The following is a 25,412-nucleotide window of genomic DNA, read 5'->3' as shown; positions in this document are numbered from 1 at the left end:
GGGCAGCATTACGCAGGCACAGTTGGAGGAAGCAGAGAAGAATAACCAGAGGCCAGGAGGGGGAGAAGTGTTTTGAGCAAGCTGGGGAAGCAGCAGATGGGGAGAAGCAATTGGGAAGACACTCATATGATTTGAAAACCAGGAGAACAAATCTGTGCTGACTCAGAGCTGAGCACAAGGCTGGCAGGGAGGAAGACAGTGGGCCAGCAGAGCCCCGTCACAGTAAAGGGGGATTTTATCACACTTCTTCTTACTTGAGTTTGTACCATTAACCATAGCATCAGCACTTCACTTAGAAAAGGCAGAAGTTACCTCCTGCCACTGCTTCTGCATGGTGATCTCCACCATCACTGAAATGCAGCTCAGACCTGTAAGTGCGAGCATCACTTCGCGTCACTGACTGGCATGAAACCTGCCTGCACAGATTAACCTGTCTCATCACTGAATCACAGCTGTGGTTCTGCTCATCCCACATGAGCAATCCTTTCCTACTGGAGCCAGGAGCCTTGGGAATCACCTGCCCAAAGATAGGGAATCTCCAAGTTCAACCCTCAGGTTCAGTCAGTAGAGGAGACCTGATGAGAAACCCCCCGTTACCACCAGGCTCAGCTCTTGGCTCTGAGCAGTCTCAGGAATCCCAAAACTTCCAGCAGCCCAATTCAAATCAGCTGCTAATGCAGCATCCAGGTGACACGGGTGCTTATGCCCAACAAACAGCTTCACAGCTCTTTGCGCCTGGCATTTCCTGAAGCTCCCGCTAAACAGCCTCCAGCCCAAGGAACGTATTTTGAATCTGAGAGGAAAGCAGAGGGCTTGGTGAGAGCCAAACCTGGTGGGCATAACCTTGGGATCCCTGCCCCAGGGCACAGGCACTGCATGCACCACTGGCACAGCTGGATGTGCTCCAGGGAGAGTTGCTCCATGGGGAAGGGCAGAGCATGACAGACCCCGCTCTGGGTCAGCGTGGGCTGTAGGGCATTTCTATTGGGTTTCATTCTGGTTCACAGGCTAGCAATGAGAATATTAGGGAAATACTACCTCTGAAACAGCATGAACGTCTGTGCTTACACAGGCACAGCAGGCAGCAAGCCAGCCACTGGGAATATGGAAAATATATGAAATTTTAAAATATGCATTTTCAACAAGGGCAGAGATGCCAAATAATAATTACGGGTGTGGTTATATAGTCTGAACATCCAAAAAACCCTAATGGGCTCATTTCAGCCCAGAAATCCTGACTTGAATAAATCCAACTCCTAATCCCATAGCTCATACACCACACGTACAAATCTTCCTTCCAGGAGCAGGGCCAGCTTAAAAAAAGTTTCACCATCAAGCCAGGTAGGAACACAGGCCTGGTGTCAGGAGCATGTAGACTTCTCTGCATGCAAGCACTTGGGCTGAGGGCTGCAGGAGGCCGGGGGCTGTGCTGGTACTTATGTGGCTGGGAGCAGGCAGGGAAGCAGTCCAGGACTTTCCTCAACATGGGCACCTCATTGTTCTGGCTGCAAAGAAGAAGGAGCTTGGAGGAGTGAAAAAAAACAACAGAAGTCCTGCTGGCAAAGAGCCCATACAACAGGGAGGTGTACCCAAGGGCTGTGACTTACTGGTTAATGCTTTGCTTGGGACTGTTGTTACATTCCTTGATTCACAGGCAGACAATACCTTTGTCTACGTGTCTCCAAGGCAGGGCTGAATCCATGACCTCGCTATCAGCACTGCTGATCTCGAGCTGCCCTTTGCCTCTCTGCTCTGTGCCAAGCCGATGCCTGCTCTGTGCTCAGTTTTCCTCAGCTGATGGGTGAGGCTGAGGATGGGGCTTGCTGCTGATCCTCAGCAGCCTCACACAGCCCAAACATAGTCCTGTGTATCTGTGAATCACACTGCAGCTCGATGTAGGCATTCTACAAGCAGCTCCCTCAAAGTATCTGTGCTGGGTGCGTAGCCCCCTGCCCAGTGTCCTACAGCCAGCTGCAGGGTTTCCAGCGAGCAGCCCGGGACAAACATCCTGTTTGTAATGACTTACTCCATGCAAGAAAGCCAGGGGCTTCCTCACTGCCTGCTCAGCCTGCCCGCTGCGGAGGAGAAGTGGCAGCAGCACCAGCCCTCCCTCTGCTCCAAAGCAGTTTGTATATAAAATGAAAATGCCCTAAGTGCATTTATGAGCCCAAAGGCAGCTGCAATTACATCTCACAAGCACGTGCAGATATTCGCTGTTAGCTCCTGACACTGAAAAACACAGCAGCCCTTCCCACGCAGCCAGAGCCCAGCAGCCCTCGCTGACAGCTCAGCCAAGGGACCTGCCTGCTCTGCAGCCCAATGGGACATGCGAGGGACATGCACAGGATGGATTTGGGCACTTAGGTTATAGACACCACAAACTGAAGCCTGAGTGCCACGCTCAGCAATTACAGTGTTCCCCAGGAGAATAAATACATGTACATTTGTTGAAGCCACTTTTGACTTAAATCACACACACTTATAGATGCTGCTGTCCTCCTGGGGACAACAGAGCTTGCTCCTCTCGCCCAGGCAGGCCTGGCTCTGCGCTGGGTGCATGCAGGAACTTTCAACACTGTGAGAAAAAGAATTAAAAAAAAAAACAAAAACCAACAACAAAAACAAAACCAAATCTTATCTCAAAAGGTATTTCACCAAACAGCAGATAGTTGCCTGGGGTGGAACAGCTGATGTCCCTGAACTTACGCTGAGATTTCTAACTGAAACCCAATTAAGAGCACACACCCTCAGCTCAGCCAACTTGTTACTCACCCAACTGGCATGTCAGAGGGCAGAGGCCCATCAACTGTTCCCTTCTGCAAAAGCACTGGAGAAAAGCCTCTTCCAGGCAGACAAAAAGAAAAGGGAAAAAAAAAAAAAAGCTGGTAGAGCTGTGGGCAGCTCCTCGAGGCAGCGGGGGCCCTGGGCAGGCTTTTCCCACCAGAACACTGGGCTGCACGAGGACACTGGGTTCCTCTGAACTGGAGGAGCATTCTGACACAGCGTGTTCACTCCTAAAGCACTGGAGCTCTTGCTGTGATGTTGCTTTTGCAGTGGCACATGGAGCAGCCTGACTGCTCCATAGCACCCCACCTCCCTTCACAGCCCTGTGTACCAGCAGGCGTCCCCAGGACCCATCCGTCCCCAGTTCACAGTGCTTGGCCATGAAACTGCTTCAAAACTTCAGCAGTTTCCTCTCTCTATCTGCGGTGAAGGGTTTCATCTGGCTTGTACAGCCTGTTGCTGGGGAGCGGGTAACTCGCAGCATCCTGTGCCTGCACTGCCCCATCACCACGCGCTGCTGTGGCTCTGCCATGCTGCTGGGGCTGCTCAGCTCTTCATCACCACAGCAGTGAGCTCTTGCACCCTCTTGCTCAGCCGTCGGCTCTCCTGCCTTGTCCCGCTATCGGGAAATTAGAAAAGCACATGTGGGAGAGTAAACTGTGCTCTGTTAAAGCAGAATGCTTTTCAGGTTCACAGCGATCACAGCCTTACACCTTCCTCCCTTCCGCCCCCCCCCCCCCCCCCCACCTCCTTGCTCCAGTATGCAGAGCAGGCTCAGAGCTCCCACAGGGATGTTGCAGTTCACAGCACTCATTTATATCCGTTTTCCCAGAGCTTTCTTGTGCAGTACCCCGTCTGTTTAGGAGGGAGAGGCACAAGGATGGGGATGAGCAGATGCAGGTAATGCTGCACAGCACCCCTCGGCCAGCACGGGGCTTTGCTGGCATCCCCCACCCACTTCCAGAAAAGCGGAAGAAACAGCAAATGGCAGTGGGTGGAGACAGACCAGGTCACCAGAAATCCTTCACATTCAGCAAAATAGAACAAGAGGGGAAGAAAAAAAACAAAGACATGTAAAAAAAAAAAGAAAAAGAAAAAGAGCTTGTCAGAGGCCCCAGTTGCCTCCAGGCACTCCTGGCACTGCAAATGAGCTGAGCTGCCCAACACAAAGGATGGGTGAGGAGGATGGTGCAGGACTGCTAAAGGGCTCACGATGAACAAAGCTCCGATGCTTCCAGTTGTGCTGATCCCTCTTTCCTCCCAGCACATCTAGCTGACAGTCATGGTTCCCATGCTCATGCAGAAGGCACAGGGTACGCAGCCCCGCTCAGCTTTTGTGCTGGGTCCAGCTGCCCTGGGGGAGGAGGGAGAGAAGGAAGCAAAGGGCAGACACCCCACATCACTGAACTGCTTTTCAGCCTGCAGTGAGAGCTGGCCCCTCTCTTCTGTGTGGGGAATGCCCAGAGAGGGAAGTCTTGGTCCTCTTCCCCTTCAGCAGGGGCACTCCTCAGCAGCATCACCTCGGGTTAAAACCACAAGGCACGTACCACCGCCTGCATTTCAACAGAACACTGCATTAAGCAACAGCCTCTGCAGCTGCAGAGCCTTCTCCCCTTGCTGCCAGATCATGCCCAGCAGGACACAGGCTGGGGACACGCATGAGGACGGTGTCTGCAGAACCCCTAGCCCTGCTCAGCTGGCCAAGTGCTGCACCACAACAGTGAAGGCTTTGGCCCTGAAACCTAGCATCACCCTTCTGCCCTCAGAAAGGGCATCACAGCCTCCAGTGCCTTCCTTTCCCTTCTCCAGCCTGCAGAGTAAACATGTAGTTGAGACCCTGTCCCACCCAGCCATGCATTGGAGCCCACCTGGGGAACAGAGCCCCCCTGTGAGCCACTCAGACCTCCAAAAACAGTTCCTGGGTTCAGAGTGGGACAGAGACTCCCTTCAGTGAATCCAGCTTGGGTTTCCCAGAGTCTCCCCATGCTGTCAGCACTGGCACTGTTTCACCCTCCACAACGGATGATTCTCCTGGCATGAAGGTGGTGGAGAGCGGCAGAAGGGACAGGAGGAAGCAGTCTAGACTTCCTCTGTCTGCGACAGACTCAAGGAGTGATGGCTCAGTAGCCTGTCCTCCTGGCACCTGGATGAGATGGGCTCTTCCCCAGTTCTCCAGCAGTAGGGCAAGCAGAGGGCCAGACAGTCTCCAGGGCTTTTGGTCTCAACTCAGCAGCTGGATGGAGCAATCCAGAAAGGCATCATCCTGCTGCCCTCAGGGCTGCTTCCAGAGGAGCAGAATGATTCCTGTTCTGTTACCCATGACAATCATTCACTGGGTCCTGAATTCTAGCTTTCTGAGCCATCCTACATTGCCACTCACCTCATAACACACTGCAGAGAAAATTAAAAGAGGTAAGATATAGCTGTGTTCTCAAACTGCACAAACTGCAGCACCAAGAGGGGTCAGAAGCATCCGGATGGGGACCAAGATCTGCAGGAAACGTGGACAGAACAAGCTTGGTCCAGACACACTTGTAGCAGCAAATACAGGATGAAGCAAGAAGAACATCAGTGGTCACCTGCCCAAAAGCCACCCAGACAAATGACAGATCAAGACCTCAGAAAAGCAAAGGCTCACATGGTACAGCCAGATGCTCCCATGGTACAGCCAGCCAGGACACAAGGACAGCCTGCTTCTGTCCCCAGGGTGCCAGCACAACCTCCACCTGCAGCATGCAGAGAGCACATCTTGCCTCCAGCTCATTGTTCAGGGCAGACTGGCAGCAAGTGAATCTCATCAGGGCCACACTGCCACAGGTCACAGCACACAGTGCCCTGTCACTGGCTCCAGGGCAAGCAGTGATGCCTCGTGCCTCGCAGGGCACCACAGCAGGGTGGAGGTTGCCCTTACCAGTGCGCCATCCACTGCCCCTTCAGTTGATGCACCCCCTGATCGGCTGAGCCCATCCACATCGCTGCAGCAAAAGCTTGGGATGAACACAAACCTCCGAGTACAAACAAGGAGCTTGAGCTGCAACCAACACAAACCCCACAGGACAGAGCTGTGCTCCATCGATGGAAAGAACAAAGTGATATATTTAGGCACAGAAACCACATTTAGACTCTGTCAAGGGGCATGTCCTTTCCTCCGTCTGGTTGACATCTGAACCCAAGTTCTGCTGGTTAACACTGCAGTTACACAGATCTGCTGGCTGGAAGAGGGGACAAGGGCAGGGAGCCAAACAGCGCTGTGGTGGAGTCCTGCACACAATCTGCCTCTTCCAACTGCACAGGGGGATGTGTGGTTTTTAAACGTTGTTTGGTCTCGTCTATCCTCATCTCCTTTACATCACAGCTTTGTTTACAACCACACTAAGGATCCTGCTGTTGCAGCCAGCCTGAAGCACAAGGCTCCAGCTTCAACTGCAAAGTGAGCAAGGCAGTGGGCCACATCGCTTTGCCTGCTTAATGCAGTGCCTTCCCCCCACTCTCCTCCCCCAGGCTTAATGCCTCTCACATGCCAAAGGGCTGTAAGAAAGAGGGGAACAGCACAGAAGGGTTGCTCACGAGCCATGCCCAGTTGCCACTGGTGGACGAGCGCCCACAGAAGCCCAGCATCACACTACCCTGCATACCATGTGCTGGCTGTGCCATCGAACAATCCACTGCTGCCACAGAGGAGAATAAATGTCAGCAGCTTGCCTGACACAGCAAGTATGCTGTAGGTGGAAGTGAAATAATTAGCTCTCTGTAAGAAAGTGCTCTCAGCTTGCCAATTTTCCCTATAGACAAGAACACCATTCAGAGGCTTTAAATATAATAAACCTTTTTTTCCCTCCCCTCTTCTGAATAAAATAACCTACAGAAAAAATATTTTAAAATATTTGAAATAAAAAAGGTCTGTCTTCATAGGCAATGAGGGAAAGAGGCAGGGCAGTAAGTAAGGAAACCAAGTCCTATGGAGTTACCAAGAGCAAAGTCATAGAGCACAGCGTACTCCTCCCGAGCACAGAGCTTCCTGCTGATTGCATGGAGACTGCAGATGGGTTCTGTCACAGCTGCATCACTCTGAGATGACCAACTATTTACCTGAACTAACGCTCACTCCCTGGCTAGCAGAAATATCTCCACTGCTACTGAAATTTTGGTAGAGCAAGTCAGAACTACGTTTAGGATACCCACAGAGTTTTAACATTGCAATGAGCATCCTTCCGCTTGCTGGCACCACATAGAGCATTTCATTTCTTTCAATAAAGCTACAGGCAATCCACTGAATTAACAGTCCCTGACTTTGCTCTCCCTGGCTATAGGAACAAGAAAAACACACCGAGGTGATGGCTGTCTGCCCAGGCACAGAGCAGTGGGGCTGAGATCCCTGTCTCTCACCAACTCAATCAGCACTTTCAGTTCAACCTGCTGACCAACAGCATTTGGCACTGGGTGGGCTGCAAAAAGCACAGAACCTTTTAAAATACAAATAGCTAAAATGAGCAATGAGCTAAGATGATCTTTTGGCAACAAGCAGTATTTCACTCAGCCCATCCCCACGATGACAACAGAAGAGGCCCAGATCCATCACACAGGACAAGGTATTGCTACGTGACTTTCAGACTTCGAAGTCAATGGAAACCACTGGAGGCCACAAGGTCTGCAGAGTGACATCCCTCCCTCACAGATAACGACTTTCAGACTATATCTGATGAAAAAGAAGATGTCTAAAACTGCAGTCTGTCACTCATTCCAGGGCTTAGCTGTGTTTCAAGGCGCTGTCTCCTATACACAGGTAGTTCATAAATATTCATTTAAATGCAAACACAGTTGCTTAGCATTTCCCTTGGTAAGCCAGCCCAGCGGGAACGTGGCTCATTGAGATTCATTCCTAAACAAAGTTATAAAAAGCTTTGAAAGTGAATTTGCCTACAGGCTTGTTGTCTGCTGCTTTCTTTTATAAAACCAAGGCCTTATGGTTAGAGCCCCGGACTGGGATCCAGCACTCAGGACTCATTCCCAGGTATCATTTACCTGCTGGGTAAACTTTAGGCAAATTCCAGTCTGTGCCCCATCTCTCTCTTTTAATAACCAGAATAATGACACTTAGTCTCTTTTATGAAAGTGTTCCACAGCATGTACGACAATGGGATGTAATCACAAGGCATTATTAGTGCTTCACTAACCTTTTCTTGCCACGTTATCCTCTATAGAGGATGATACACAAAGGCTTCTTTTCCAATTCGTTGCTACCTGTAGAAGTACTCTTGAACTTGGCTTTGCTATGGTCATCAGCCTGCTGTGTAAGTCATCCCTGGTGCTTTATCAAAACCATTTCAAGTCAATCCTTGCATTAAGGGAAAGCCTCACTTTTACCCAGGACAGGATTTCCAGAGAGCTGCCAGCAGCTCCAAAGCTCCAGCTCTCATTGGCAGTGTGCTGACCCCATTGCTGTGCACAGCACTGCCTGGCTCAGAGCAGGGAGGGGAACAGGAGGGAACTCGGAACTCCACACCTTTAGGAAAGGCCACTCAGCCTGCAGCGCAGCTCTGCTTCCTTGTGGTCTGTAACCACCCCCCATAAGGAGAGCCTTAAGGAACCCAATACTGCTATCAGCTTTCTTTTGTGTTTGTTTTTAAGAAAAGGTACTTCAACTTCAGAGATCTGCAAGTTGGAGATGCTTTCTCTAGCCCAGCATTCTAGTGCATGGGATAATGAGCATCTCTTCACAATACAGGATTTTCAAGAATGCCCAAGTCAACATCCATATCAAAGGGGTAACAATCCAGAAAGTCCCTGGCTGAACAGGTCAGGGCCTGCCCATGGAAAATGCAAAATGCCTTCCTAACAGAGGTACAAAGACTGGCTACAAAGCTGTTGCCTAACTGCAAGCTGCATACCCTCACAGGGGGCCAGCAAGGAGAAACTCTGAGCTGACTGAATTTACCATCCTCAGAACACCCTGGCAAGGCAGGGTTACCTGCATGGTACAGCCATTTGCTTTGATCTCTAGGAAACATCTGTTCATTCAAAAGCCCGTTTGCTATAGCAGTGACAGTTTATAGAAAAGGGGTAGGGATGAAAAAAGAATTTCCCCGTGCTTCATTAGAAAAGCCATGTAGCCACTGGAGGATTCATACATTAACTGCCTGCGGCCAAATGACACTATTTGCCATAGCACCCCACAGCGTGGGTGCTGGAGCATCCCGACAGGCTCTGCAGCAGGGATGCTGCTGGTGGAGACGTCACAGAGCCCTGGGAGCACAGATCTCCTCAGCCATCCCCTTCCCCATCTCTTCTTGCTCCTGTCTGCACAAAGAGGCGCTCGGAAGCAGCAGAGATGCTCACAAGCAGATCAAAGGGCCTTTCCTTCCTCTGAGGTCTCAGTCTGCGTTCTTGTGGAAAGAAAGAAACAAACCAACATAACAAAGAACCCAAACTCTCAAGAGGGACCGAACACGCGAGGTTTGTTCTTTTCCTTTCCCATGTACGGAATATTATCAGCACAAATTCAGTACCATTAATTCCAAGCGTTCAAAACCCACACCTTGGTCCCATTTTGCAATGACAAAATGATGTTAAAAAAAACCTTGTTTTGAAGTTGCACACAAGTTGGGTGGGGGGTGTCTGCCTCTGTGTTTCCATTTTCTACAACGCACTTCACACACACAATGTGACACAGCCACAAGGACTTCAACCAGACTTTTTTTTCTTTAATAGCTTGAGATTCTCAGCTTTCATTTGGTGCCCCCATTTCCAGCAGCTGGGATTTATGCAAAAGAACATCAAATGCCACAGGGCTTATAATCAAAATAAAATAAAATCACGAGAGCTCCCAGCACTGCAGTTTTGCAAGCCTCACTGGGCTGTTCTCAGCCAGCACAAGGCTGCTCAGCCCCTGCCATGAGCACAGAACAGACCGTGGGGGAGGAAGGGGACAGAAGAGCACCCAGTGGCCGAGGGCACCGCATCCCTGTGAAGGGTTTATATGCTGGAAGGAGTTTCATGCTGGATGCTGTCTTGTCACCAGTCATATCCCTGGGGAGTTGCTGAATCCCTCCATGCACAGCCTGTTTTTTGCACTGGGGTTCTGCTGGTTCGGCATGGTACAGATCAGGTCGAAAAGCAAGAGGAATCTGCTGGTTTATGCCTTCGTTTCAGAGCTGTATTTACACGACGCTGTGCCGAGCTACACCACTTCCCTTCGCACAGGAAGGTTCTTGCCCCACAAAAACTGAACGTCCCCTTCTGTTACCCACAGCACACTGACCCCAAGCCCTGCCTGGCACAGAGAACTTCTGGGGTCCAGGCAGCCAAAGAAGGCCAGGTTTCCTTTCATACTTTCCATGTAAACTCAAAACTCAGGAGTCAGACATCAGTCAACAGACTGATGAAGCAAGAGCACCTCTCAGGACTGTCAGCTGAGACTGCCTGTGGCACAGATCAAGCCATAAATTATTCAGACCAAGGCACTCCTGCCATCTGGGAGGCTGGGCACGTCTGGAGCTTTGGCAGCCAGGATGTGCCACAGCTCCTGCCCCTTCCCAAGCACTGCCTTCCCTGCACAGCAAACCATAGGACACACACCCACGGGAAGCCTAAACTACAGCAGGGTCTGCACACCCATCTGCAAAGGGAACACTGGCAAATGGTCCAGGAAAGCATTGCTCAAGTGACTGCACAGATGGAAATCGAGGTGGGATGGAGAAGGCCAGATGAGGAGACATTGATATATGGCTGCAGATTTTCCCCCACAGGGCTGGCGACCAAGAAGCAAAAACCTCTGACTTCAGAGAAAGCCTGAGAGCAACTAGAAACCTTCCAGCAGGCCAACAGGCCGGCGTATTTACTTCCCCTAAAGCCAGAAAAACACTACAACATTAATAGGAACGGCCTGAGCACTGACATGGAAATGCCACTCAAATAATTAAATAAAGAGAACGATCCTCTCTCCAAAACAATGGCCAGGGCTGTCACGTCTGCCCTCACGGGACAGCCTCATACAGGAGGCTCTTGTTCCATTAGATTCAAAGAGGCTGTTTAATTTTAGTAGGTCGGCGAGCATATGACATTACAAAGCACTTCGTAGACAAAAGCGGAGCAGAGATCTGCAATCCATTTTCCCTTCAGGAAGGAAGGCAAAGCTTCCTATTGCAGGAAGGAGGTGGAAGGGAAAGGGGAGGGGGCTTACATTTCAGTGAGCTGGCGAGGCCGGCCAGCGTGTGCAGGACAGGCAGATCAGGGAGGGAAAAGCAGAACTCAGTGCAATATAAGCCTGCACCACCTCTCACCTCGGCTCGTTACACATTTGCTTGTTTCGTTTTGCCAGGGTTTATGTGGCTTCAATTGCAATCTTGTCCAAATCCTGAGTCCCCTCCTAGGAAAGATGTTTGCCTTTCACTTCCTTAGAACAGCACATATTTACTTTTGTTCTCCCACATGCCCAGAATCTCAGCACCATGATTAGCAGCCATCTAAATACAGCGCGTAAGCCTTCTCCCTCCAAGCACAGAAGGAAGTGCAAGAGCATTTCTGCAGCATTGCTTAACCAAGGAAAGAAGGTATGAGCTGTGTTATTCCAGTGGCAGAACTGCAGCTCAGCCTGGGCTCTGCCCTCGGTTCCAGGCAGGCAGGACAAGCAGCGAGGTACAGCTCACGTCCAGGGAAGGTGCCTTCCATGCTAACCTTCCTCTGGCACTAAGGAATTAATAGAAAAAGAGGAGTGGGGGAGGAGGGGCTGGGTAGAGACTGTACCAGCTGGACTAAAGGAGAGCAATGCAGGAAGTTGCTAGTCCAGGCCTTGCACCAGCCCGCTGGGTTGCATTCGGTGTCCTTTTGCCTGTGCCCACCTGCTTTTTTTGTGCGCTGAGCCAGAAATAACGGATGAGCCAAAAAAAAAAGGGGGTTACACTTTCATCAGATCCTTCAAATGAGAGGGTGGATACAAAAGAGAGGCTCTCATCAGTGCTGCATTTTCTACCTTTTCAAGCTACAAAAGGTGAAAAATCTAACAACTCTGAGTTTCACTTCAGCTTAAGATCTCTTGATCTTCCCTGGGCTATTTATAAACGGCTTTGGTTAGATGACAGTTTGCCTGTCGAAGAAAGTGGGAAAAATCCAGCAAGCAGAGCACAGTCTGCAAGTCGTTTCTAATTCACACTGATGCTCAAAGGTGCTCCAAAGGTTCTGCTTCTCTGTGAGTTACCGATTTCTTCTTTGCCAAGCTAGAAATGTACAATCATACAGGTCACACATAGGAGAAACTCTTACCCACAGCTTGCCTTCCCAATAAAAGGCTCCCAGCAGCTTGACGATGTGCGGGTGATCACAGGTTGCCAGTATTTCAATTTCCACCATGTAATCCTCCAGTTCATCTTCATTCTTTGTTTCAATGACTTTGGCAGCTGCTAAGGCACCGGTTTCCTTATTCTTAGCCTGCAAGACAAAACCAGCATGAGCAGGTGCGGATAGCGAGGAACACACAGAGCCTGCACAGCTCCTGCTCCTCCAGGACCATCCGTAACACAAGGATGGGAGCCTGCAGATGCACTGCTGCTCCCTCAGGCCTGAGCAAAGCTTCAGACAAAGGATCAACACTTCAGACAAAGGATCAACGACAAGGAAATATCTCCATTTGTTTGTAGTGTGAGAAGATATGGAAGCAAGAAGATCTCAGAATCTAGAGGTTCTCTGATCTTATTGTAGGCAATAGCTCCAAAATCCAACCAAACTCACAGTACAGTACTCAGCACGCTCCCTACACTCCTCTTCCTCACCGGGACGGTTTTCTGCAATGCGTAGTGGAAACACTGGGATGTCCTCCTCAGCAGGTAAAGCACCAAGAAGGGTGCGTCTCGATTTCTGAAGACTGTCCAGCATTCCTGTGACCTTCAGACCTGTGACTGTTCAGACCATGGTAAGAGAAATAGTCTCAGCAGGCTGCCCCGCTATTTCATACAGCCCCATTAACCTGTTTATTGCAACCTGCTTCACATAATACATAGAAATATGTCCAAACCTTCGTCCTGCTGCCTGGGAAACCTTGCTGACTTTCCTCTCCTTTCTAGGGGAGAACAACTCTGCTGTTCTAAAGGTTGGCAATACTGCCTAGAAAGAGAGCACCAACAGCTGCCTAGGAACTGCTGCGCCTGTAGATGCTATGCACCAGAAGAAGGCTGCTAATGCAGCATGGGGCACCACGCAACACTTATGTCCATTTGCTTCCCCCAAAACTGTCACGGACAATGAGCACTTTGCAGTTGGAAATTTACACAACTTTCGCAAAAATTTGCAACCAAATGCAAAAAAGGGTGTGTTTGCAAGACTGACTGTACAAAGAACTCTGCTATCAGAGCATCACGGGCTGGGTGAGGGGGCGAGATGGAGCAGCTGACTCAGGAGCTGAATGCCATTCCCAGAAGTGCATTGAATCAGCAGGCTGAGGAACAGGAGAAATCCCCATTAGCTCACACACTCTGCTCCTCCACTGACACAGGGGAGCTCTTGCATGACTTCAGCTCAATCCCCTTTTCTACTCCTCGTCCCTCCTTCACGCTGCTCCTCCTAGGATCACGACTGCTTCCCAAGGCAGAAGTCATGCTGGAGATGCTCACGCTGAAGGAGCAGTTGGGACCTTTTTTACTGCTTTGTGGTTTATGTATCTGTGTCTGCAAAACCTACATGGGAGCTTACAGCAGGATTAATTCCTAATGTAAACGCTATGAACCCTACTGAAGAGTTTTACAAGGCTTAGGTGAGAATGTTGCTGTGTATTACCAGCCAGGCTGTGGGAGGAGGAGAGAATGAGGGGAAAGCCATATAATGGAGAGAGGGAAAATAAGGAGGTCCTGACTGCGGAATTCACACTGGTTGGCACGAACATGTGTGTCTTTACCACAGGGGACAAACCCATTTCTACCTGGGCCTGCTGCCCAAATGCAAGACAGTGGCTCATGCTAGTTTCAGAAGAAAATAGTTTTTTGTTGGGTTTGTGGGCATTTTTTCCCCTCCAATTTGTGTCTCAAGTTGCCAGCAGCTACCAGAGGAGAGCAGGCAGGCTGGGGCAAGGTGCCGGGGCAGAAGCAAGCACAGGGAATGCATGGTGCTTCCCAAGCTCCATACCAAGTGCCCCACCATGTTTGCTCTGCACTTACTGCCCTGGGAGGGAGCCAAGGAGGGAGGGAAAGTAAATATTGTGAGACAAGGTGGGGCTTCCCTTGGACGCCAGCTACCGCATGGGCCCACCAGCGGGGCTCAGACCAGGACTCAGGGGCCCTAAAGGCACCCACGGAGCCCCAGGGGCTCAGCCTACTGCCAGGGGAGCAATGGCTCTGACTGCCCAGGCTGCTCACCCTCCCCAGGCACATGGTGCCCACGGTCCCTGCACCCCGCCACCCTGCAGCCTCGGCTGGCACACAGCTGTGGTTGCAGAAGCTGTTTACACAGACCTGGAAGACACAGTTCTGCAAAGCAGGCTGTGGGCGGGGGTGCAATCGCAGTCCACGATCTGATCTTATTCATCATTACCCGTGTTACTAACGGTGAGTAGCCCAGCAACCTCCAGATACGGCTTCCTCTCCAGATATGAGCCTGTTAGCACACTGCTTTGCCTTCGGTCCAAACACGCAGTGGGTGAAGTCACGCTGCTGGTGGCAGAACCGCAGAGCAAGAGTTGTTTTCTCCTTGATTCGCCTGGCCCTGTGCAGCGCCTCACCACGTGGTGCACAAGGCCAGCAGGAAGGGCCGTGAGGTCCATTTGGCTTTGGCACAGGCCACGAGTTCTCTTACATGTTAGAACAGCAATTCTGGGACCTTACAGATGCCCACAGTATGATCAGCTGCTGCCCTTCCCCAGGAATAAGGACTGACTTGAATGAGAGCAGTTTCCTGGCCGCTGCTGCAGACACGAGGGTTGCAGTTTTGCAAGGGACGGAGTCCCACCAGCTGCACAAGTCGGCTTTCACTACAACAAAGCCCCTCCAGCATGATGATGATGAGACCGCTCCCCACACACTATGAGCACCCACACCCCACCAGGCAGCACTGCTGACCCCTTCCAAGCTGCCCACGATCTTGCCAAGCTCCAACCCAGCCCTCTGCGCTCCCACCGTGCCAGCCCTGCAGCAGCAAGGGACAGCTGTCCCCCATCAGCAGGCAGCGTGTGTGACACAGCCCCGCACTGTAGCAGCCAGATGCGTACAGGCAATGTCAAATTTTGGCTAAGCGTGCTGTGCGGTCTCTGTAGCTCACATCTGGCAATTTCCTCCAGCTTCTCAGCTAGTATTTTCCTGCATACAGCGTATTAAAACAGAGACGTTCTTCCAGGAAGGTTTGTTTGGATGCTAAATACGCCAAATGCTTACACTGCTATCTCTGCAAGCCACTTTCAGACATCTGAGACAAGCAACGATCCTTTAGCGCTTAAAGGCCTTTTCTGATTTCTACTCATCCTTGTGCAATAAGTCATGAACTACTCCAAGACATCAGCACCAAGCAAAATACAGATTGTTCCAACCTCAAAACCAGCAGTCACACAGAAGCAACCTGCACCTCCAGTCTGTGAGCTGCTGACCTGGGCAAGGGGAAACAGTGCCAGGCTCAGGAAGGCAGCATCCACTGCTTGCTCTCTGAGAGCCGGAATATTGCATCTCTACAGCTTCACCTCCATCAGGAGCTGCCATGAGGTGGAAGCCCTTATTTTGCAGCAGGGGAAATGAGAACAACTCTCACGATAGCTATTTTCTTTATCTTTTCATTTCTTTGGGATTTAAAAGCAGTGACAGAGAGGAAAAGAAAGCCAGGATGACTCGGGAGTACCCTAGGTTGACTCACCAGCAGTGAGTTTGTTAGACAGCCACAGCATTTGAAATGACCTCTAGAGAATGTGAAGATGAAGAGAGAGTTTCATTTCCTGCACAAAATACTCCAAAATGCACACTCTGGTGAATTAGTGTTTCCCAGACCAGCAGATTTTCCACTGAAATTTGTGGGCTGAAGAGAAAGAAGAAGCCAGCTGGTGAGATCCCAAGAACAGAAACTGATGCCAGTCTGTGACCTATGGCTGGTCAGTCAAAAATAAAAATAGTTAAATTTAAAAAAATATCCACTTCCACCATGTATCTCCTCCACTGCTGGGCATTTTAATGCCATGGATTATTTGTCCCTGGAGTGCTAATTAGCACAAAATATAGAGCAGACAGCTGCCAGCGTAGCGCCCAGGATGTGCTGCTGAGCTGTAGTTGGATTCATTACAGTCCTGGCATTTAAAACCTGAAATGCCCTTCTGGCCCTATGTGCCTTTTTGCAAATCAACGCACCGCACAGACCCAGGCTGACAGGTCTGTGCAGAGACAGCAGTGGGGCATGCAGTTCACAGGAGAACATGAATCAAATAAAAGTTACCCAATAAACCACTTCCAGAAAGCCATGCCAGGAGCCAACATGCGGGATATAAAGCAAAAGGAAGGAAGGATCTTGCTGCAGCCCTCTGGAAAAAGATGGGTGAGGGGCATGCTGCTCCCAAACACACTGGGAACACCAGGGAACAAGCACTGCCATTCCTTGGAGGCAGAGGCGTAGAGAAAGTGCTGCCCACTTCAAGGATGTAAAGGGTAAGAGGTGGCTGTTCAGGTGATACAAAGGGCTGTTTGGTCTGCCTATGACTCAGCCTGTTGTGAAACCTCGGCTCTGACAAACACAGGAACTACTTAAAGTTCTGTAAGAACTCGCTGCCGGAAGGCAGATTGTTCTGTCCTTCCTCAGGCAGCACCCTGCCATGGCACAGAGTGCTTGATGGCAAGCACAGGGACTGTCCCTGTGAGCTCTCACCCACCAGTGACAAAGAACGGAGCTGGCAGCCAGCGTGCTCCAAGTGGTGCCACAGGAGTTCTGCCCGTGCTGCTCACCAGCGTGGTGTCCTGGGAGCTTCCTGTGCCCGGGATCACCCTTTCAGAGCTGGTTTGCAATGATGTGCAGTAGTGTTTCTGTCCCTTGTGTTTGCTGCAAAAGTTGATGCCCCAGGTATTACTGAGCTGGGGAACCAAGAGAGAGAAGCTCCTCCTCAGCCTCCTTCCAGTGGATGCTGTATTTGCGGATTGATGGTTCTGCCTTGGTTTTCCACGCAGCAAATTCTTGTTGTGTGTCTTTGTACGGAAGCAACTGAACGATTAGGTATTTCTCAGGGATAGCATAATGATTAATTGCCTTCCAATGAACTCTGCCTGAGCTGTCTGCATCAATAAACACAGAGCAGACAGGCACAAGTCAGTATTCCTATTATTGCCAAATAATCAATGGGAGCTGAAATTACTTTCATGTCCGATGAGCCTCACAGAGCCACTTCAGTCTGCCGCAATAACTCTCTTTAAATTATTATTATTGTGTCTTTGGTTTTTCTGTTTTGGAAATGCTGAATTCACCCCACCCAAGAGTACCAGGCAGCAGAGCTGGCAGTGATGTGGGTGCAGCAGTGCAGCTGTGGCAGCGGGGAGCCCCAGAACACTGAGCCTGGCAGAGAATCACAGACATGCAGAACGTCCCAGGCTGGAAGGGACACGAGGATCATTGAGTGTGCTTCCTGGCTGCACACAGGACCACCCAAAATTCAAACCTTCTATCCGAACGCCTGCAGCCTCTCATGCTGCACCCAGCTCCAGTGCAGCCTCCCAGAAATACAACTCTTTACAAGGAACATTTTAACCTTCTAAGTTATGACTTTCAGGTGCAATACGTGTGTTTGGGGAAATAACGCTGAGCCTTATCCCAACAAGACAGGAGGAGATGCCAGCAGGCTGCCTCGTCTGCCAGAGGGCCAAATGCAGCACACACACAGCGATCCCTTCTGCATATCACACTGCTGAAGCCACAGGGCAACATGTACCTGGCATCCCCCATAGACACAGCACCACACGGGCACCAGGCCAGGCAGCAGAGCTCCAGCCCAAGGGCTGCACCACACTGCTGCTCTGGCAGCTATGGTAACGCTTTTGCAAGAGTTAAAGGGAAGTGGAAGTGGCTTGCAAAACAAATAGAAAAGCGTTAGTAAAAATGCAGAAGTGTCTTCCTCTGGTTTGACGTGCCAGGGGCAATGGAAAGGAACATCAGCAGCGAGTTCAAGCAGTGACCAAGGACTTCCAATCTATAATGGATGCACAAACAAAGGGACTGGAGCATGGCACATGCACCCCTTCCCACCTTAAAGGCTCAGCAGCAGCCCAGCAGAAGGCAGGGGGTGCCAACAAGCCCAAGCAGCAGTGCATTGGCCTGCTGAGGTGCAGAAAAACTCTGTGCAGTGCTTGGAACGTTGTACCCAAGCACAGCAGGACAGGCCGAAGCAGTGGTGAGAAGCTTCTCTGCTGGTACATCGCACCATAACCTGCAGGAACTGAGCTGGCTGCACAGTGCCAACATGAGCCAGAAATAGCAGAAAAAACCATGTGGGGGCAAAGAAAGCTCAACATGGACAGAAGGCTTTCAGCCTGTGCAGACCTCGAGTATGGATGCATGAAACATTCTCAAACTGCCTGCAAGAGCACAGTGCCCCAAGTTCAGCATGTCTGCCCTGAGCTTCACTCAGTCAATGCATTGCATTCAAACAAAAAAACAGTAGAACATGAAAAAAAAAACCCCACCAAAATGAAAACCACCAGAACATTTTGAGTGGTTGCATCTTTTTGCAACAAGTTTAGCACACAGTGCTAAGGACTTGGCTGCAGGCTGAGTGGCTGCGTGCGTGAGGTGGGGGACAGGCAGGGGACAGGCATGTGGCTGTGGGTGAGCACAGCTCCCTGAGCACCCACACAGCACAGCAGCATGTTCATTAGGAAAACCCCAGATTTACAGACAGCAGTACCTCAGGGATGGGAAAAAGTACATTTCCCCCATCCTTGCTTCAAAGAAACTGCGCTGTTCAAGGGGAAAAAAAAAAATTTAAAAAGATCACGAGACAGGTAGGGATTTTTCTAAGGGACACGGATTGCTGTGTGCCTGAGGGTGAAAGACCCCAGGCCTTGCTCTGAGCTCTCCCTTCCATGCAGTTGCCCATGGCACACAGCACTGCCAAGCTCCAGGCCGTGACACAGAAGTAATTGTCAAAATATTTAGGGCACGGAGAGCCATCCTTCTCCCCCTGCACACACAGCCACGGCTCGGCAGAGCTGCAGACAGCCTTCGCCTGGCCCTCAGAAGGGACGGAGCAGTGCATGTGTCACTGCATTTCAAGTGAACATTAAGTTTAATCAAGTTTAAAGTTCAACCAAGTTTAATATCGTTGGGCCACTGCTCCCTCAGTAAAGGAGTGATGTATTCTCATTCCTCTTCTCTCCCCATGTGAAACACTGCAGGAGAACCTCCCAGCTAGTCCAAGGGACAAGACCCAATCACAATCGTACCTTTTTTCTTTTGCCCTCTTTTTATGGACCAAGCTGCAATCAACTTCAGCTTTTTCCTTTTTCCTTTTTTTTGTTTTTTCCTTTTTAAGCAAAAAGCAAAGCTAGCAGTTCCACGTCCCTCTGCAATGCCCTTTCCAGGAACCGGGTGTTAAACTCTCCGTGAACCAAACTGTCAAAAGTGAGCTGACCTGGGAGAAGCCCAGGCTGGCAGCTGGTGGTGGCAGAGACAGCCCTGTGCCTCCCTGTGCACATGCTGGGTTTACACTGCAGCTGCACAGCACCTCCACCATGAGCCCTTCACCACCCCTATCCAAAACAGAGCTTTAGAGACTGTAGGGCTACCAACGAAGCACTAATGCCACCGTAACACATCAGATAACGCACACACAGCTCCTGAAGCTGCACCTTAAAAAAAGACAGCAGAGCAGCAACAGGGGCACACCTAGGAACTGCTGTGGCACAGCTCAGGCTTGGTGCCTGCACTGATGGAGGGTTCAGATGAACTGCCCCAGCGCTGTGCAGTGCTGACAGCTGCGGGCTGCTCTGCACGGAGGGGACATCCCATCCCCACCCTGCTAGGAGGAAGCGTTATCAGAGCAGCACCCATCAGCATGTGCTGGGAAGAGGAGATAGCGTTCAACAAGAGGTGTGAGGACAGCAAAAACGATCCACAGTTTGACAGGAAGCAGGAAGGCAGCGAAACTGCAGGCTCCTTTCAGCAGAGCCCATGCTTCTACAAGACACAGCCCTGTCCCAATCAGGGCCTGTAAGAGCCAGGGTGCATCCATTCCTGCTGACAACAAAAGGTTCTGAGGTAGGACATTGAATTTTTATGTTTATATTGCATTTATTTGTATGTTTTATAATAGGGGTACTGCTAACTTCACACTGACTGCAGCTCTGACCACCAGCCTGATGACTGACAGCAGATGGCTGATTTAATGACCTTTGGGTGAAGAAAATAACTAAATACATTTAGAAGGCAGCGTGTTGTTCTCTGTGGGCTGCTATCGCTGCCTTATCACACCCACTGGAATTACCAAAACCAAAGGATTCATAGAGTGAATGCAAAGCAGCAGCAGTTTTCCCCACCGCCTTCCTACTTTTCAGCATCGTTACCCTCTGCAGCGAGTTTCACTGTTTCCTCATACAATCAGGTCCCCTTCTGCTGGGGAAAGAAGAGCAGGCTTTATAGAGAAACAGGAATTCCCACAGTTCTTACTAACTGGGTGTTTCTTAAGGCCGACCATATACATTTTGGGCTCTATTTCAGAGATGATTATTTGCAATTAACATACATTGGAATCAAGCACATCCTACTTTTGTGTCAAACCAGCTCAGCTTTGCTCAGCTGAGTGCCAGGCAGTCCAAGGAGCAGCTCCCCAAGCACCCTGCAGTGCAGTTACATCAGCGCTGCACAGCTGAGCCCTTCTTCCCCCTGCTCAAACCCAGCATCACAAAACCTAAACCCGCCCCAATAAACACACTTTTCCTTCTACCAAAATCTAAATGGCTCCTAGCACGGAGCATTCAGGCTGTGTTTCAGATTACTCCCTGCACGAATGAATCCCATCTTTTTGCACAAGGGCCCAACACATGGGCGGAAGGGCAGGATGCAGGGCTTACATCACATCCCTGTGCTGCAGGGCGGAGGGCAGGCAGGAACTTCATTCAAACATCCTGAAACTCTCACTGCCACACAAACGCCTCAACTCGCTCCAAATGATTGCTTTGGTGTGAAAAGCAAATTGACATCAAAGTAACTTGAAGAGAACGATTACAGTTTCTCACTGCACCTTGGCCACCTACGTTTTCCTGGTGCACAAGGGCTGGTTTGTTTGTTCTGGGCTTTCCTGGCAGCTGAGCAGAGCAGTACAGCAAGCATAATCCTTCATGTCACCATCCCATACACATCACTGGGGTCGTGCTCCAGATTAGAAAGACAAAGGCAGACGACATCCAAGTTAAACCTTAACATGGCAGGAAACGGCTCTGCAATAACAGTACCAGTTATTAGCTAAAATAAGGCTTTAGAGTAATGCGTCACCTGAATCTTTCGGGGTTCTTAAACAAATCAAATCTTGTGCAAGAGCTCTTAAAGGCCAACCGTGTCCTTCCAGATGAAGGATGGGCACAGTTCAAAGATGGAGAACTGAAACTTGACCAACGAAGCAGAAAAGCCCTCTCCTTCGTCACAAGGTGAGCCTCCACCCCATGCCTAAAGCAGACAGTCCTCTCGATCTGGTTGTTAAAGTACAATCACAGCTGCAGACAGAGTGAACTTTGGGCTGTAACCACGCGGCCTGCACTGCGCCATGACTACAGCCCACGTCCTCCTTCGGGTTGAAGAGGGGATGGAGGGAGGTGGAAGGCGCTGGAAGGAGCTGGAGACACAGCAGTGCTGCTGCCCGACAGCACAGCGCACACAGTTACCATCATCGATTAATTCTGTGTCAGGCTGGAGTTCACAGCAGAGGCATTCAGGTCTGACAGCTGATTAGAAAAACCAATCCAGCCACCGTTATTTATTTATTGTTTTAAAGTTCACTATTTTGGATATGTGAAACACATCTAAAGTAGAGGAGATATAAATCAGGTGTTCCTCCAAGTTTTCATTTGTCTCAGAAGCCCATTAACTTATTTTACAATGTTTACCTCATTCCTTTCATTGCACAAGAAACCTAAGCAAATACAAGCAAATAATTACCCAGGCAGGAGTGAGCGTTGCTATATACAAAGTGGTTTCCAATACACAACACCAAGCAAATGGGTCACAGAAGAGCTAATTAGCACAGGTGCCACTTTCAAAATGATAAATATATTAGAGCTTAACTCACAATTGTAAGCAATTGCGTTATATTAGAAGAATGGATCTTTCACCAAAGATTTCCACTTTAAGTCTGATTTTTAGAGTATTTTTCTCAAATAACACAGCCATAAATAGAGAAAACAAATGGCAGCGTGCTGTCCTGGCCTGCAAACAGCCAGCTCCCTGCTCGCCCTTCTCTTGGTCACTCTGCATTTCCCAGCTCTGACACGGCAATACCTTGCTGAACGTTCTAACGAGCCTGCCAGAAAGCAGCCGCCAAACAGCTCATTCACAGCTCCGCTTCCAAACGATCTCTGCAACCAGGGCAGCTCGCTCAGGGAAGCTGGAGCCCAACCTTCTCCTCCAGCCAGCCAGCATCCTGCCCACCCCAGCTGCCGGGCAGCAGAGCTGAGCAGCGCAGAGCCGTACCAGGGGAGCTTTGGGGAGCAAAGTCCGGTTTGGTATTTGGCCTTTAGAACCCCAAAGGTAAAGCAGTCATAGCACTGTACCCATCGGAAGCTGCTCTCCCCTGCTCACCGAGCTTGCACACACATAATGGCACCCCTGGAGGCTCGCAAAACTTGGAGACGGCGAGCTCTCCATTCATTGCTCCGACAGTCTGGCAAGGTTTAGAAGTTTGACAGTTTAGAAGGAAAAAAAGAAAAAGGCGCTTTTTTTTTTTTTTTTTTTTTTTTTTTAAATTAAAGAGAGAGACAGAACGCTTCTCTCCCTTCTTGCCCCAGCCCCAGGTACGGCTGCACTTCGGTCCTACTGAACCAGAAGTTCTCCCGCTGCCCCTACTTGCAGAAGACGCTTTCCCCGCTCCCAGCCCCGCGGTGCCCGGCGGGACGCGCAGACGCAGCCCGGAGCGCGGAGCGGGGATCCCGGCGGCACCGCGGGGGGAGCGCAGGTGCCTGGGAGAGCGCACCCACCTTGTAGACCTTGCCGAAGGCTCCGTCTCCCAGCTCCCCCACGACCTCCCACACCTCGCCGGGATCCAAGTCTCTCCGAACGTGCTCGTACTCCTTGGAACGCCGTTTCTCAAAGGTGGAAAAGCGCAGGATGCGGCGGAAATTAGCGAAAGCCATGCTGCCGGGAGCGCGGCGGTTCCCCCCCCACGCCGCCGCCAGCTACCGGCAGCCGCCCCGCGCTCTGCCCCGGGGCAGCACGGAGCCGCCCGCAGCCGCGCACGCGGAGCCGGAGCCGCTCCACCTGCTGGCCTGCCCGCCTGCCGCCCCCCCGTGCCATTGGCCGGCACCCGCCCCGCCCGGCTCGGCTCGGCGCTGCCGTGCTGTACTGCGCTGCCGAGCCGGGCCGAGGTGGGCGGCTGCCGGCAGAGCCGGAGCAGAGAGCGCGGTTGGGACCCGGCTCGGTGCCGGTCCGCACGCTCTCGTTGGCAGAACTTCAAGCCCCTCTGAAAAGCCGCTATAAAATCAAGTATTAAATGGGGACATCTAGGGGAGAGAGCCGATGGTGCAGCCGGGGAGGTTTTTTCTTAAAGCCTTCTGGACCTCCCTATGGTTATTCTCCTTGATCCATCGTCTATCTTCCCAGTAAGCGTTTGATTCTGTCATAATACTGGTTTTCTGAAAGAGTGGTCAGGCGCTGCAATGGGCTGCCCAGGGAGGTGGCGGAGTCACCGACCCTGGAGGCGTTCAAGGAACGTTTGGATTTTGTGTTGAGGGACGTGGCTTGGTGAGAACTGTTGGTGATGGGCGGATGGTTGGACGGGATGATCTTGTAGGTCTTTTCCAACCTTGGTGATTCTGTGATTCTGTGATCTCTAGGCTGCCACTGCAATAGCTGTGGGCAGCTATTGGGCATCTCCGTCCTCATCAGGTTCTGTGAAGACAGAGAGTTCAAGATGAGCCCTGTGCTGAAGGGCTTGTGGTTCAGCCCAAGCAGAAGGGAGCTCAGAGAGGTGATTTCTCCACTCAGACATTTTGCAAAGTAACCCTCTGGAAGTTTTTGGGCAAATCAGTGTACCCTTGAAAATGAGCTGTGGCATTTTTTACCCTATGTTTGATGCTGTATCGGCAGATCTGCTGTCTGTGGGCTTCATTGCCAGGAGAACTGGCTATTGGGAGTCTTGGAATGAAGAGCAGCTGCAGCCCCAGCACAGGGCCCTGGCCCTCCCCACCGTGGTGCAGCTCTCTGAAGGTTACCTGGCTCATGGGACCACTGCTAGAGACTGGGATGGATTCAACCCTCACAGAATCGTAGAATCACTCAGGTTGGAAAAGACCTTAAAGATCATCGAGTCCAACCATGACCTAACCATACCACCCTAACTCTACCAACCCTCTGCTAAATCATGTCCGTGAGCATCACATCCAAACGGTTTTCCTTCCCCCTCCTTTGCTTTCTGACAGCCCATAACCCCGCTTGATTTTATAGTGTTATCACCCCCTGCATCCCTGCAGCACGCAGAGCCCCCAGGTCGGCTTCCAGTGCTGTACAGACACGATAACCAGCTCCTGGCTGCCGTGAGCTGACAACAGACACACAAAAGGAGGTGATAAAGGAGGTCTTCACAGCTGTACAAGCAAGATGCCAGCAATGCAGGGCAAGAGGGGATTCTGGCTCAATGAAACTCATTCCTTAGCACTGCCGCAACCTCACAGTGTAATCCTTTCCAAAAGCCAGCTCTGTGCTAGAAGGCAGACAGGCATCTTGCCTTTCTGTGTGAGGCTGTTCACAGCCACAGGTCGCTCCTCCTCTCCATCAGGCAGCAGCACAGTGCTGGGCACCCTCAGCTCCTGGGCAGCCAGAGCAGATGGAACTGAGCTACAAATGACTGTGGGTGGGTCAGGAGTTACAAGTGACTCCTCCAAAAGAAAAATGCATTCTTTTCCCAGCGTTTCCTGTTTATTGAAAAGTTTTTTGGTTTTCTTTTTTGTTTTCCTTTCAAGGGCGTAGGGTGGAAGAGAAGGAAGTCAGGAATTTATGTGTGCTTTAACATTGTCTTCGGTGCAGAAATCACATACATGCCACTTCATAAATCAGACATCTCATTAATGCTGCCTGTTAATTCTGAGCAGTATCTCATCTGCTACTGTGTTTTTTATTGCCCGAATTGTCTGTGCACCTCATCTGGGAACAGTGGCATTTAAACTAAAATAAACCCCACAAATTGCTGCTCACAGCTTTGTGCAGATGAGGCCTGGGAGCTCGCTGCTTTCCAGACCTGCAGTGTTATTGCATTCTCCGTTACATGACGGACCTGAGGAAAAAGCAGATTGTGCTGCTGTTCACCCTGCTGGACCACAACACGACGAGGAACATCAACTCGAATGGCTTCTACACGATGTTGTGCATCCTCCTGGCCCACCAGGTATGGGGCTGACTTCTACCTGCAGCGTGTAAGCTGTGGGGAGGATCTCTGGGTCTGGATGTGGCCACGACACTGCTGCACAGACATGAGAGCAGGGGAGGGATGGGAC

The 25,412-nt window shown here is 50.7% G+C and overlaps 1 protein-coding gene across 1 annotated transcript in view; it reads right to left on the bottom strand.

Moving 5' to 3' along the window:
• STK10 (serine/threonine kinase 10) overlaps window positions 1-23,107 on the bottom strand; it is a 43,464-nt gene extending 20,357 nt beyond the window's left edge. Inside the window, exons 1-2 of the mRNA XM_042826198.1 lie at window positions 22,902-23,107; window positions 12,043-12,207 (exon numbers count right to left, since the gene is read on the bottom strand). Coding sequence (XP_042682132.1) covers window positions 12,043-12,207; window positions 22,902-23,057 — 321 coding nt within the window. The 5' untranslated portion in view covers window positions 23,058-23,107. The remainder of the gene's footprint in view (window positions 1-12,042; window positions 12,208-22,901) is intronic.
• Between the last annotated feature and the right edge of the window lie 2,305 nt (window positions 23,108-25,412).

The sequence above is a fragment of the Centrocercus urophasianus genome, unplaced genomic scaffold (assembly GCF_019232065.1).
Source record: "Centrocercus urophasianus isolate 14NV4802_14NV808 unplaced genomic scaffold, USGS_Curo_1.0 seq_26, whole genome shotgun sequence".
Classification (NCBI taxonomy): Eukaryota; Metazoa; Chordata; class Aves; order Galliformes; family Phasianidae; genus Centrocercus; species Centrocercus urophasianus.
Note: the sequence above shows the minus strand (reverse complement) of the source record. Positions and strands in the feature narration are given on the sequence as shown.